The 14,885-nt window shown below is 36.0% G+C and overlaps 1 protein-coding gene across 2 annotated transcripts in view; it reads left to right on the top strand.

Moving 5' to 3' along the window:
* PRKG1 (protein kinase, cGMP-dependent, type I) overlaps positions 1-14,885 on the top strand; it is a 1,343,769-nt gene that overhangs the window by 1,195,167 nt on the left and 133,717 nt on the right. For both annotated transcript variants that reach the window (XM_012659754.1, XM_012659753.1), the window contains exon 8: positions 5,696-5,761. In XM_012659754.1, the coding sequence (XP_012515208.1) occupies positions 5,696-5,761 (66 nt within the window). The remainder of the gene's footprint in view (positions 1-5,695; positions 5,762-14,885) is intronic.

Genomic DNA, 14,885 nt, shown 5'->3' with positions numbered 1-14,885 from the left:
ATTTAATGTTCCAAACACAGAGAAATGATAAACGTTTGAGTTGATGGCTGTGCTAATTACCTTGATCTGATCACGATACATTGTATCTATTGAAACATCACTATGGACCCCATGAATATGTGCAATTATTATTTGTCCATTAAAAAAATAAAATAAAATAATCATTTTGGAATAGCTTCATGACTCAATGGGAAGTAGAATCAATGAATGGCCTGATGTGGCTTTTTTTTTTTTAAGGACCACTTATCTGCTACAGGATCAAATTTTCAAATAGCACAGTCAGATTTGCCATAAACTCTACAATTCTCGTTTATAATTAATTCAATACTATAATTTCATTTTATGTGGCTCTTTGATGTTTCTCATATCCTATCAATTTTGATCATCCCACTTGTTGTTGTAAGATTGCCTTTGATTTCGAGAAGAAAAAGATTGGCTTTGTTTTGTGTGAACCAAACTTAACTGGGGACATTAAACTGTTGCACATGGCAGAGAATGAAGGGTTCTGCCCTGGGATTGCTTTAAGCTCATAAGCAATTGCGTAGTGTCAGTTTCCATGAAGGCTGGCACTGGAGGAGTGCTAGGACTCTGTTGGCAGCGGTCATGTTGCTCCAGAGCTGAAAAGGAGAGCCCCTGCTCTGGCAGGTACTTTGTAAGAGCTACATTACACTTCGGCCTCATACACTCTGCATTTGTTTCCCTGATATCAATGAACCATAGAATTCTCTAGTAGCCACAAGACACAAGAGAACTGCTTCGGAACGAGAAGAGTCAATGTAAACCCTTGCTATGGAGTATTCAGATTCAGATACTGACAGTGCCTCCACTTTGGGATACAGCGATGATGAAGATTCCAGTGATGAAGTTCAAAGAATATCAGAGTCAGTGCACAGAAAACTATATTTGCAAAGATTTTGGCATATTTTTCATGGTCTATAATTTCATTGAAAGGAATTTCTAACTTTTCCAAAATTGCTTAAAAAGAGACCACTACTAAACTGCATAGCTTTGACTGTAATTATTCATTAACTGATAGCAGGTTTGTGAAAATATTTGTTAATCTGCCAAACAGGAGATACTTCTATGCTAGTACATGTTTGTTAATTGGTATGCTGAAATCAACTAATATGCAGGTACAGAACTGGATGAATATGAGAATTTATTTTTAAAGACAACGTGCATGTTATACCTGGACTGTTACATAAATACATAGACATTTATTTATTATAAAGAAGCTGCCTAGTATGCTGAACGTTCAGAGGCAATCAATGTGTGTTTGGTGAAAGTTTTTAACTAAGTAGATTGGGCATTATCTTATAATTTTAGTTATAAAATTCTCTTATAGTCAATGTTTCATCAAAATCTCATATTCCTCTATTAGAAATTACTAAATACCTTGATCTTCTGCACATAAAACTGAATGAAAGCAAGCTCAATAAAGAAAATAACACTATCCGACTCTCTTTTCCCTTTCCCCATATCTAAACCAGTATTAGTTGGAACCCTTGCTAACTCAGTAGATATTCTGTGCAAAACAAATATCATAACAGCTGTGTATTGATGGAAATAAGTTTAAGAACAACATGGAATTATTAAGACCTCTGTATTATATGAGTATGTAGTATTTTACGTCTAAATACAAATGATATTTGCTTTTACCACAGTCCTTGAACCCACAAAGGAAATAAACATACACAATCAATTCCAGTATTGTCAGCTTTTACCAACAATATCCTCTTATTAGAAGTTTCTACCATCTCTCCTACAATGAGAGATTAATATATATGTAAATACTAGGTCAGGTAGCATTTTGCTTCTCGCAGGGGCAGGCTCTCTGACTGCACAGGAATAATATTTCTAGATACCTGTATAGAAAGGCATAAAGACGTTAAGCACCTTAATCGTAGAAACAAAATGACAGTGTAATGGCAACATGGATTTGACATTGAATATGCTCGGCATTAAATATTAATAATTTCCTATTGTTATGTAACATAATTATAAAGCAGCATAGTACACACATAGCCATGGATAGAAATTCTTATAACTTGAGAATCAAAATGACTCATCAGATTAGTTATACTATTGGACACCCATAAATATATTAACACTGGTTTTATTAACAATTAAATCTAATTTTCATGATGATAGAGACATTATGACTACTTACTGCTCGAAAGTTATTCCACATTTTAATGAATTTAGAATTGTTGTTAAATTAAAATCTGATAGCAGAGTATATAAGCAGTGTACTGTTGTGGAAAGAACATGACTTTAGGGACAGCCAGACATGTGTTCAAATTCCAGGGCTGCAACTCACTAGCTATATCTGACTTTGGATGTGTTACCTAATCTCTAGCCCCATGAGTAAATCTAGGATAAAATAACCACCCTTTGTTATATACAATAAATGAAATTTGTATGATCTGTTTAATATACTTTCTGACATATACTAGATGCTCAATAAATGGCAAATATAATTTATTGTGTAATATGTTGGGTTTTTTCCCCAATGCTATGCTTCTTTTTAGTTTTAATATATGTCACCTTACTAGGTGCTAAGCCTAATTCTAACCTGTACTTATAAACTGTCCTTTTTAAAATAAAATATTTTCCATTTTTATTGACTAATGTCACTCTTTTGATCTTTGATTTTCCCCACTCATATTTTAAAATATTAATGTGTTTCCTTTTTGTTGCAAGGAAATTGCACTTAGTTTTAAAAGTATATCCAGCTTAGACCAGATGATATGATAAAATTCTAAAGTATTAGAAATTTTTATGATGAATACATTTTTCAAAATCAATATACACAAAAATATATTCAAAAACAAAGCATATATATACACATGTATGTATGTATGTATATATATATGTATGTGTGTGTGTGTGTGTGTGTGTGTGTGTGTGTGTGTGTATAAAATACTTTTAAAGACTGTGGGAGATTTCTAAATAACCAAGATGAAAATATAGTTTAGGAAAAGCTAGATTTAACATGATGCTTTCTATAAAGCTGCAATGGTTGGGGTGGGTTTGTTGTTGTTTGATTGTTTCTTTTTGACTAGCAGCAATTTATAGTAATTTATGCTGCCATGAGCAACATCCTAAGAAATAAGTCATTCACATGATGCATAGAGGATCCAATGGGCATTATGCATGTTTTCTGCCTGTTGTGGTCACTTCACCAAAAATTCCCACTCAGAAAGTGATAATGAAGTAAAACATATTGTCTCCTTTTACAGAGAATTAAGAATACCCCACTTTTTTGGGGTGAATTATTTTATAAAACACCAGACAAAGCCTCTACAGGGACAGACATGCTGGTTTTGGAGATGAGAAGAATCAGAAATAATAAACAACAGAACACATTTCTTTCTATGTGCCAGGGACTATGATAAACTTATCTTTGATTATCTCATTTAATACCACACAGTGAGTGGGTACTTTCATCATTCCCATTTTATGTATGAGGAAATGGAAGCTTTCACATAAGTTGGTGGAACTGGGTTTAACACCAAGATAGTGCGACTCCCAAACCTGAGCTCTGCCTTACTGCCCCAGGGCTCAGGAGTCTGATGATGCCTGTGCCGTTCCTGCTGCACCCACTCACAAAGCGCCTCCTATGTGTGAGACATTTGGGATAAAATGGGGAGCAAAACTAGCCATGGTCCCTGCCCTCATATGACTTAGTGGGAGGGAGATAGAGTCATTAACCAGATGACCACATAAATAAATGTGTAAATTACAAACAGTGATAAGTACTTGGAGGGAGAGGTATGTAGGGCCATGAGAGCAGATAAGTAGGGAAACTGACCTGGTTAATTCAGGATAGCATCCCTGAAGAAGGGGAAATTAGGTTGAAATTTAAGGAATAAGTAGGGGTGAACTAAGAAAAGAATTGGAAAGAAGTTTCCTAGCCTGGGGAAAGCATGTTTAGAGAAGAACTCAGGGCAGGAGGGAGAGGATGTGTATTGAAAGCCGGCTAGTTTGGCTGGAAGGCAGAGAATTTGAAGGAGGCACTAAAAGGGTCTTACAGGGAGTTGATGAGACCATCATAAAAATTTTAAAGTCAGAAGAGAACTTAGCATGGTCAGTGGATTAAAAAATACACAATAATTGATAGCTTTTCAAAAAATAATGCAATCAGTGCGAAGCAAATGAAATGTAACTTAGAAGAGAAACATGACATGAAACACCTAAGAATAAAAAAAAAAGTCAGTACCCAAATGAAAACAATTACAAAATCTTATTTAAAGACCTAAAACTAGATCTGAACAAGTAGAAAGTCATGCCATGTTCTTATATGGAAACATTAATATCATCATAAAGTTCTTCTTTTGATATCGATGTATAAACACAGTACAGCTCTACCGCAATCTCAAAGTAGGTTTTTTTTAGAAATGGAAAACGATTTTAAAGTCTATATGAAATAACGAATGCTTACAAATGTCGTCAGGATATTTCTCAAAAGTAATGAAGTCTTAAGAATACCATCAGGCTATTTCTGAAAAAGAATTTTAGAAAGGGGGAACTTGCTTTACCAAATGCTAAATATTAATAGCCACTATAAAGCAACTGTAATCTTAACAGCAGGCAAAAACAGATCAGTGGTTAAAAACAAAAAGAATTCAGAAGTTTATGTTAGAAGTTAGTATGTTTTGAAAATTCACTAGGAACAGCTTTATTTTCAAGACTTTAAGAGCCTGTTATTTGAGACATGATGTTTTGTGAATTTTAGAATATATTATTAATGCTTTATTGTTTTCTGTGTACCTATGTATTGTAATATATTTCAACTTTATAGTTATCATTAATTATTTAATACGTTAACTTAGAAATTTTGTTATTTTAGGAAAAGAATATCTTTTCAAGTATAATTTAATGTTACCATGTCAGGGTACTATTACATTTTTAGTAGCTGAAAATGAATGGTGAGTGTTAGTTTATCACATCCACCTTTGACTATGGGATCAAACAAGAGATACTGGGACAGATTTTTTAAAGGTTTAAGAGGTTGATAGATACTACTGTCGTGATAAATTAAATGCTTCTAAAGAGACGGTATTTATACATTTCAGTCAGTGTGACTAAGATTTGTCAAATACTCCTGAAGAACCACAAGCTCTGTTATAAATGAATAATTGGATACCGTAAGTTGCTAAAATATTAGCCACACAAAAGCAGTGTCTCTAAAGTAGGGAAATAATTAAAAAAGATCCATTGTTCTCAAGGATATACTGACAAATTCATACACAAATGGATTAGATACTTAATTTCTAGAAGTATAACTTTAAATCCTTTAAAAACTTTCGTCTATTCACGTTCATTACTAGCTTTATCATTATCCCATTAATTCATTAATTCCTCAAAGAACAAAATGGATTATGATGTAAATTTAATTCTACTTGTATAAGCAAACCTTTATATTTGAAAACTTTACAATTTTAAAATTTAAATTTTATAAACTTTAAAGTTTAGTTATCTGCTGGATTATAACAACAGGATTTGTATGACTAATGACAAGGGTAAGGTGGTTCCTCATGAAAAAGAAAGGTTGACATGAACAAAGCCTAAACCTGGAAATGAATAAATCAGAATAGTTACACAATTTAATATGTGTCCTGAATTAATCACATGAACACTTTTCTTTGATATTAAAGGTTATTTTACTTCAATGTCTCGATTTTTTATACAGGGAAGATGTGAGAACAGCAAACGTAATTGCCGCAGAAGCTGTAACCTGCCTTGTGATTGACAGAGAGTAAGTACATTGTTTTATTATGCATATTGCACACTCATATCAGCAACACACATAAGTTCCTGGAATTAGACATCATTTTATGAAGCTATTAATACTTGTATTATATCTTTTCATTTTAAAATGAGTTCCGTACTTGATTCTCATTCTCTATTATTCTTGGAAGTGGCTGGCTCTTCTATTCTAGCTTTGTGATCTTCGACAAGGTACTAAATTATTATGAGCTTCAGTTCAATTACCTCATTTGTAAACTGGAGATAATGCAATATCATAGGGATATTTTGAGGATTAATGAGAACATGTGAGTAAAGCATTTATTCAAGTGTCTTTTACCCACGAGGCACCCAACCAATGCTAGCTGTTTTTGAAAATTTTTGGAATTATCATTATTGTTGTCATTGCTAAGAAATGGAGTGTTATATATATATGTTTTAGTTATCACTTCCATTCTCCCATCTCCAGACTTTTATAATAAAATTATTTAAGGAAGATAATTTTAGAGAAAGCCTTAGTTCTGGGCATAGGCATATATTTAAAATCATTAGACGTTTATTTGATAAGGCCAATCCCTGTTCCTTCTCTCAATTCTGGCTTGCTATTCTCATCACCTGAATGCTTTATAGGTTAAACTACAAGTATCAGATTATTGACTCTGCAAGAGTATGGTTAAAATGAATAGGTACTTTTTGGAAATAGTCAACCAGAATTTTCTTCATTGTAGTATATGTGGATAAATTTATCAGAAAAGCCAGTGCCTTATCCCAGGAGACGAACTGTAAAACATCCAGTTGTAGCTGGAATAGGCAGAGAACGTTAGTGTGGACTGAAGCTGTGGGGCCAGATGTGATCAGCCTAGAATGATAGAGTTAAATGCAGAGCTCAGAGGGTTCTGGGTAGACAGCGATCCCACTTGAATCACAAACCTCACATTTAGAGGCTCCTCCATGCTGGATCACTAGAACCACAGCAGTGGCATACCTGCAGAATGATGGTAATATCCATGAATGTTTCTGAAATAGGAATTCTTTGTCTGGTTCTCAGAAACAACAATTACCCATTCACTCTTTCTTTGATTCAACTTACATCTTACTGAGGATCTACCATGTATGTCCAGGACATTGTGCTAGAAGAACCAGCACAGATGCTGGTTTGGGGGGTTAGCTTCTAATACAGATGTGGCATATACAAAAATAACCATCATGCAGAAGTAAGAAGAGTTCAGAATAAAATTGTAGGAGAAAACAGAAAAGGGAGTGACTACTTTTGAGGAGAATCAGGGAAGTGTTCGTGGAAGAAATGGTATTAGGTGAATAGGAAAAACAATATAAATACAGTGAATAACATAAGCAATACTCATAAGGAATCTATGACCATTTCAGCTGGCTAGAGTGAGACTGTGGAAAGGTAGTTGGGAGAGGTGTTGTAACAGACAAGTTCACAACCACGTTGGGGCTCATTCACTGAGAACACTGAATGTTGGTGTAAGGGCAGCTCTGACAATTTTAAGTAGCAAAATGGTATCACTATAACACTGTATTTAGTAGACTAATCTGGGAATTCTGTGTAAGATGAATTAGAAGGAGAGATAAGAGACAGAGTAGCTGCTTAGGAGTCTAAAGCCAGTTGAGGATCATGAGACCATTTATAGGAGGAATGCATAAGAATGAAGAGGTAAAACCAGAGAGCTTAAGGTCTAACTGAACACAAAGAACAAGGAAGAAATTAGGGACGTAGTTGGTATAGAAAAGATATAGAAGGAACACAGATGAATCAGTTTGGTAGGCACAATGATAATCCATGAAGAATATAATGAATTTAACATACAATATTGGACACTCAAGAACAAATGCCCTACAGGAGGTAGGAAATGTGGGTCAGGAACTTTTGTTATAGGTAACTTAAAATTAACTTAAAAATTGCCCACATATAGTTAACCGCTGAAGCCATGAGACAGGATGGAATTTCAGGAAAGAATTGAGAAGATAAAAGGACCAATGTTAGACTTGGGGCAATCCTTTCATTTATGAGTTAGTCAGGGAAAGAAAAACGAATGAAAAATAATGAGATGTTCGCAATCAGAGCAATGTAGGAGATCTCAGAAACAAAGAGACTATTTTAGGAGAAAAGGGATAATCTCAGTGTTAAAAGCTGAGACACAGACAGATAGAGAAAAGGGCAATAGTAACCTGGGAGAAAACACATTTTACTGAGGTTATTCAAGTGGTGAGAATGGAATCCAAATTACACAGAATGAGCACATGCAAAGAAAGAGAGAGCACAGGCCTGAGACACTTTTTCTTTCAAGAAATTTGGCTAGAAAAAACAAGAAAAGGAAGAGGGAAGGAGCATGAGGCATTACCAGGGATCTTGGAGAGTTTCCTTATGATGAGTCTAGAGTGTACAAGTCTCCAGGAAGATGGAACAAATGAGACACTAAAAGGAATATTTGATGGGAAATAGGGCCGCAGGAGAGGGAATTGTGGGTGAACGAGGAAAGGTTACTTGGAGAGAAAATATTTCTTTTTGCACTTTCTGAAAATAGTAAAAAAGAGGAGAGGTATAAAATTTGTACAGAAATGCTGAGATGTAGATAAGGAAAGTTATGGGAACTTGGATATACTTAATCTTGCCTGTACAGCATGAAGCGAGGAAATCTGGTGTGAGGAGGAGTGAGAGTAGAGCTGAGGGCTGCCAGATAACTGGGGGTGGATGGGCAATCACAGCAGTTTATATCCCTACAGTCCTTTATAATTTATGAATTTTCACATCCATGAGATCCCACCTGGAAGGTAGATAGAGTATTTTACAGAAGAGGAAACTGAAGCTCATTGAAAGTTGATGAGATTGCATTTTAAATGGTAGAGCCCAGATTAATCTAACGATGGAAAACATAACTGGATAGGACTTTGTGGATCATCTAGTGTAGCTCCTTCATTTTAGTAAACTGAGGTTGCAAGAGAGAGGAGTATCAAGTTGCATCACACACATGCTTTTGCCCTAATCCTAATTTTCTCTCTTTTTCCAAATCTGGGCATATATAGTGAATGGGTGTTGTCAAACGAAGCTCAATACTTGATTCTTGACTGCAACATTTTATGAGAAAATGGGCAAATTACTTAAATTCTGAGTTTCAGTTTCCCTGTCTGTAAAATTCAATAATATTACCTAAATTATAAAATTGGTTTGAAAATCAAACAATTTAATGTATGGAAAAGTCCATGCCCAGCACAGGACATGTAGTCAGCACTTAATAAATTGTGTCCTTCCTCTTCTTACAGAGGCATAGGATTCCCTTGGATTTTGCAGTTTTTCTTTTTAATCAAAGTAAGTTTATTTCCAGGGATACATAAAGAGAAGACATGGTGAGAGAGGTCTAGGTTTAGGCATAAATACAGTGAAGATAGCTTGAGTCTAGGAACTCAAGAAGTATATTTCTATATTCTTAACAGAGAGGTTGGGCTTCCCACCAAATGTTGAATTCACAGCTTTAAAAAAAAATGAAACTGTAACTGAAGGATTCTGTCAAAAGCCTGCTGCTGCCTAATTTATGGCCAATTAGAGGAGCGCCAGGGCTTCATCTCGTGCAAACAGATGGCAGACATTAGAACTGTCAACAAAAGGAGTTTCCTTCACAAGTTTACAAGCAAGGTACCATGTTACATGAGCCAGTGATTTTGCTTTATCATTCCAGAGGGAGATCCTAAGAACATTATTGTAACTAATCATGCATGTCAGAATTTTTTTAAAAAAATGTTCATTGACAAATCAGAAAATGATAAACAGATACATAGTTTTCTCAAAAAAGCATTCTCTGAAGACTTGTTTCTTGTAGCCTACTCATTATCATAATAAGTTATCTGCAGTGATTCTAAAATTTGTGTGAAAATTGTCTAACAAAGAATATTAGTCTAACAGAACAATCTGTTTTGATGAATAAATTTCTTCAACACATAAAAAACAACTTGGTACCTTTGGCACTTCTTAATTTGGAGACCATGAAAAAAATATATAAAAGTAAATATAGTCATATCTTGTATCCAGAGGAAAGTGGTTCGAGGACCCCCTGCAATGCCAAAATCCACATACACTCAAGTCTCTTGTCTACAACATCATAGTATTTGCATATTATATTAATAATACCTGTGCACATCCTCCATTAAGCTTTAAAATATCTCTAGGTTACTTATAATAACTAATAAATATAAATGTTATGTGAAAACTTGTGATATTATATTGTTTAGGGAATAGTGACAAGAAAAAGGTCTATACATGTTCAGTATAGATAGAACCATTTTTTTTTCCTAATATTTTTGATCTGTGGCTAGTTGAATTCACGGATACAGAACCCATGAATACGGAGGACCAACTATATGTTTTTGTGTTCCATAATCAGTTATGCAATGTCCACTTCTTCATTGTCATGGGAAGCTTTTGATTAAGCTAGAAGTTCTATTAAGATAATTGATTTTTTTGACACATTGAAGATAATTCAGATCATTGTTCAAAAACAGCAACTAATAACTACTAGTAAACCTTACAGAGTTATAGATTTCCACCCCCCATCCCCCAAGAAATTAAGATCTAAAGTAGACTCCTAACTCTATCTCTGATTTACTGTGTAAGCTCTGAGATGTAGCCATATTAGTTATGAAGACTGAAACATTTTCATAATAGTTGGTAAATAGCAGTGGTCTGATCTCTCTGTGTGTCCCTCCCACTCCTCTGCTTCCTTGGTCATTTGATTCCCCCCATTCTTAAAACATTCTAGACCAGAACCAGTGTTTATTCTGATTGGTCAGTTCCTGTGCCATACTGGCCACTAATTATTTTGACTATTGCCTCTGATAATGTCCAGCTAGAATGACATCTTACCATCAACAGTTTTTAAACTTTTGTTTTACCAAGTACAATGTTTAAATAAAACAAATTGGAAAGAAAATAAAGGAACTTTTCTGACTTCCATAGAGATAAGACCCTTAGAGTACTCAGGGGTCTTCTGTCTTTCCCTCCATATCCCTCTGGGTGATTCCTAAGGCCCTCCATGGGACTCCAGAAGACAATAAGAATGAATTACACACCATGTGTGGCTGACCTAAGGTCCCTACCATCAGTGACACTCTGTGATATTTACCATACCATGGGCCAGTTGTGTTATTGAGACAAAGTCTAGGAGATGGAGACCAGGACCCAGCCTAGAGGAAATGCAGTGTGCGGGAACATAAAAATAATTCAATTAGGAGGGAATGTCAAGCATAAGATTTCAGGACATTGCAAGTAGCCCTTTAAGAAATTCAGGAATCTCTATAGATCAGGGCAGTCTGGGTGACTGCGTTTCAAGTTTGTAACTACCCAGAGATACAGTTGCCTGATGTGTAGTAAACATATTCATGTCATATGCTTAAAAGAGTACCAGGACTCTCACCACTAGTACAGTGATTAGGGAGAAACTTATAAGACCAAGGCTGGTCCCAAGGCCCTTAAAGAATGGCGTAACAAACAGGTTACTAAAAAAAGATTGGACATAGAGAAAACATCACTGGAGTTGGCAAACTGAATGTTACTTCTCAGCACCCAAACTGGAGCCTAAGTATTAAAACTGGACACGTTTTAATACATTGATATTAGAACTAGACTAGGAAATTTTGATGTTTCTTCATTAAGAGATACAACAATGGATGCCTGCTTCCTGTGTTAGGTACTGGGATAATGAGATGAACAAGACACAAATTCAATACAGGCTTAAAAACAATATATAGGACAAGCTCAATCAGAGACAAATCCGTGCCTATATTAGAATGTTTTTTTTTCCTTTACCAGTGCTAGTAGGGAAAGCTCACCCTGCCCTCCACGTGTAGCCTCTGTTTGGACTCAGTTTCTAGCTCTTTAGCCACACCTGCATCAGTTTTCAAAGATGGGGCTTCTGACTCTGGTCTCTACCCAGATCTCCTCCCAGCCTTGTTGCTTATGGTGGGTTAGTGCTTTTCTCCATTCCTCTTTGCTACAGCTATTTAGATGTTCAACTCTAGGTTCCAGAGGTGAACAAACAGAAATATCCCATGCTCTGGGCTAGGAAGATCATGTAGTGGACCAGCCAGGCAGAAGCCTAGACAGCCATCTACGTTGGGACCCAGAATGCCAAAGGAGATGAAAATATATGGAGAAAATAGTATGTGTTCAACTCCTCTTAGGGAGGATACTACAGGTGTTTCTGATAAGCAATTTGGTGGAGGGCAAGGCTCACCAAGGCATATGCTCAAGGAAGAACAAATGATCACTAAACTGCTCAACAAATATGGTGGGTTGTGTTAAGCACAGGAGTTTTATCATCTTAAGGGCGGGGGTCTGCAAGTGTGAAGCCAGAGCTGCACGACTTAAGCCAGAGGTTGGCAACCTTTTTCTGTAAAGGGCCAGTTAGTAAATATTTTAGATTTTGTAGGCCAAATGATCTTTGTTGCAACTACTCAACTCTGTCTTTGCAGTGCAAAAGCGACCAAATACAATATGTAAACGAATGAGCACAGCTGTGTTTCAATAAAGCTTTATTTACGGACACTGAAATTTGAATTTCATGCCATTTTCATATGCCAAGAAGTATTATTCATCTTTTGATTTGATTCTCAACATTTGAAAATGTAAAAATCATTCTTAGCTCATGGCTATACAACAACGGACCAAATTTGGCCTGTTGGCCATAATTTGCTAACCCTTGACTTAAACATGAGGAGAGAGTTGAGGGCTAACTCTCATAGTCCTGCTCTGATCTTCCTCCATCCTGCAGTCAGCCTGTCTTTTAAATAAAGATACATGAAGAGTACAGATTTGAAGCACCTGATCATTAACCTGCCCTTGGCACTCTCTAGTGTTGGTCCTTCTGATGCCATCTGTCTACTTGTCTTCCCAATTCTGACACCCTGCCCCCAAGTTCCCTCGTCTTCTTCAATTTACTCTTCTGTAGGCATTACTCCTTCTCATTGCACCCCCATCCCTCCCGCACACATACTTTTCTTTGTGTTTGATCCCTGTACCTCTTAATTCCACTCTTGCATTCTCTAGAACTTTGCTTCAGGCTTTACATTAATTTGGTAATAGCTTATTAGAGATTAAGACGGTTCTCTGCCAGAGTTATTTGCATTTTAATGACATACCCCTAAGACTAAAAAATCATGAAAATTCAAAAGAATATTTTAGAATTGCAGGTGCACTGGGGGAGAGGGTAGGGACAATAGAGGAAAGATTTGAGGATGGCAAAACTGTTTGGGCACCACTCTAACCTCATCAACCAGGTCAGTCTCATGAAGGACCATGCCCTCAATGGTAACTTGCCCGCCTAGGTCCCCTATGTCCTTCTTTTCATATAGCTTGTGATTCTCTGTCTACATGATAAGACTATAGGGATTCCACATACCACATTGCCTGTAGTCATATTGCTTAACTGATAGGGTGGTAAACTTAAAATATTCACAGCCTCAGCCTTTCCTACAACCTAAGTGGATTTTATTTTGGTTCATTTTCCACAATAAAATCTGGGGTGACATGAGGATATTGGCAGGATGATTACAAGAAAACAAATGTGCCTTGCTAGAATGGTGTAAGCTGTGATCATTTGAACTTGTCCTTATTATGGCATTGTTATTGGCTGGTGTGTTTTCAAAAAATATTTATTAAGCAGGAAAGATAAAATTCAGAGGTTTATAAGAAAGAAAGACATTTTATTGCTTCAATTTAATGATGTGAGTTGAATTGTAGAACAACCTAAGCAAGCATGATCTAACTACAAAATAAGTATATTTCCATTGGAAAAGGAGCATATCCAGAGACAGTGTTTGCAGTTTAAAGTCATAGAAAAAGGTGGGTTTGACAGCCCTTCATCATGTTTGCCTTTCCTAATGCTTTAAAATGGTAGTGGACCCTCACCCTATTGCAAGTCCGTATAGCAATGATATACAGCATCATTGCCTGAAAAACCCAGGTTCTTAATTCATCCACCCAACTAGAACTTACTAGTGACTTGCCATATGTGGGCCATATAGACATCTAGTATTTGGGAGTTTTAAAGGCAAACGTGTAAATATTATACTGCTTAATTCCCTCTCTGTTGAATGGACAGTTTCCAGCTCTAATCTATTAAGTCACAAACCCACAGAGATTCTCTTTAGTAACTTTTGACTCTGTTCAAAGTAAAAGAAGTCCAATCTCACTAATATGCCGGTAGGCCATTGGTAAAAATTTAACACCTTTTTCAAAAAAATTCATTGTTAAAAATCATTAGCTGGTGATTGGATTAGTGAGAAAATCATAGAAGAGATTTAAGACGGAGAAGTAGGAAGGACCCTATAGACAAGAGTTTAACAAACATTTTCTCTAAAGGGCCAGATAGTAAATATTTTCAGCTCTGTGAGCCATACGGTCTCTTTCACAAAAGCTCACTTCCACCTTTGGCCCAATGGCCAGAGTTTTTTAACTCCTTTTATAAATCAGCTTATTTTACAAATGAGGAACTTAAGACCGAGAAGTCTCGGGTATACTCAGATCACACTGTACAATAATAGTAAGAATTAATCCAGATAGATCATGCCTTCAAGTTCTTATATTCTAATGCATTTGTTATATCTTAGGATTTTAGAAAGGAATGAGACTTTGAAAAACCTCTTCCAAATCCTTTAGTTTAGAAATGAGGAAGGTGAGTCCCAGAGGGAATATGAATTGTCCAAACTCTTTATAGTGCCAAGAGGAGGATTACAACGCAGATCTCATGACATCTGTTTTAATACATTTTTACTTGTATCACATTATGCTTTAAATGACCAAGGTAGAAATCTCATATATTTATTAATTGAGTAAGAACATACTGAGTATCGACTATATGTTAAGCTGTAGCCTCAGCGTTGTGATACATAGAAATGCATAAAAAGGGTTGCCTTAAGAAGCTTAGAACCATGATAATAAATAAGTAATATGATATTATAATATCAAAAAGTCCACCTAGGCCGGGCGCGGTGGCTCACCCCTGTAATCCTAGCACTCTGGGAGGCTGAAGTGGGTGGATTGTTTGAGCTCAGGAGTTCGAAACCAGCCTGAGCAAGAGCGAGACCCCGTCTCTACTAAAAATAGAAAGAAATTAATCAGA

Source organism: Propithecus coquereli, unplaced genomic scaffold (assembly GCF_000956105.1).
Source record: "Propithecus coquereli isolate 6110/MARCELLA unplaced genomic scaffold, Pcoq_1.0 Scaffold63, whole genome shotgun sequence".
Classification (NCBI taxonomy): Eukaryota; Metazoa; Chordata; class Mammalia; order Primates; family Indriidae; genus Propithecus; species Propithecus coquereli.
The sequence above is the reverse complement of the archived record's forward strand: the minus strand, read 5'-3'. Positions and strand labels throughout refer to the sequence as shown.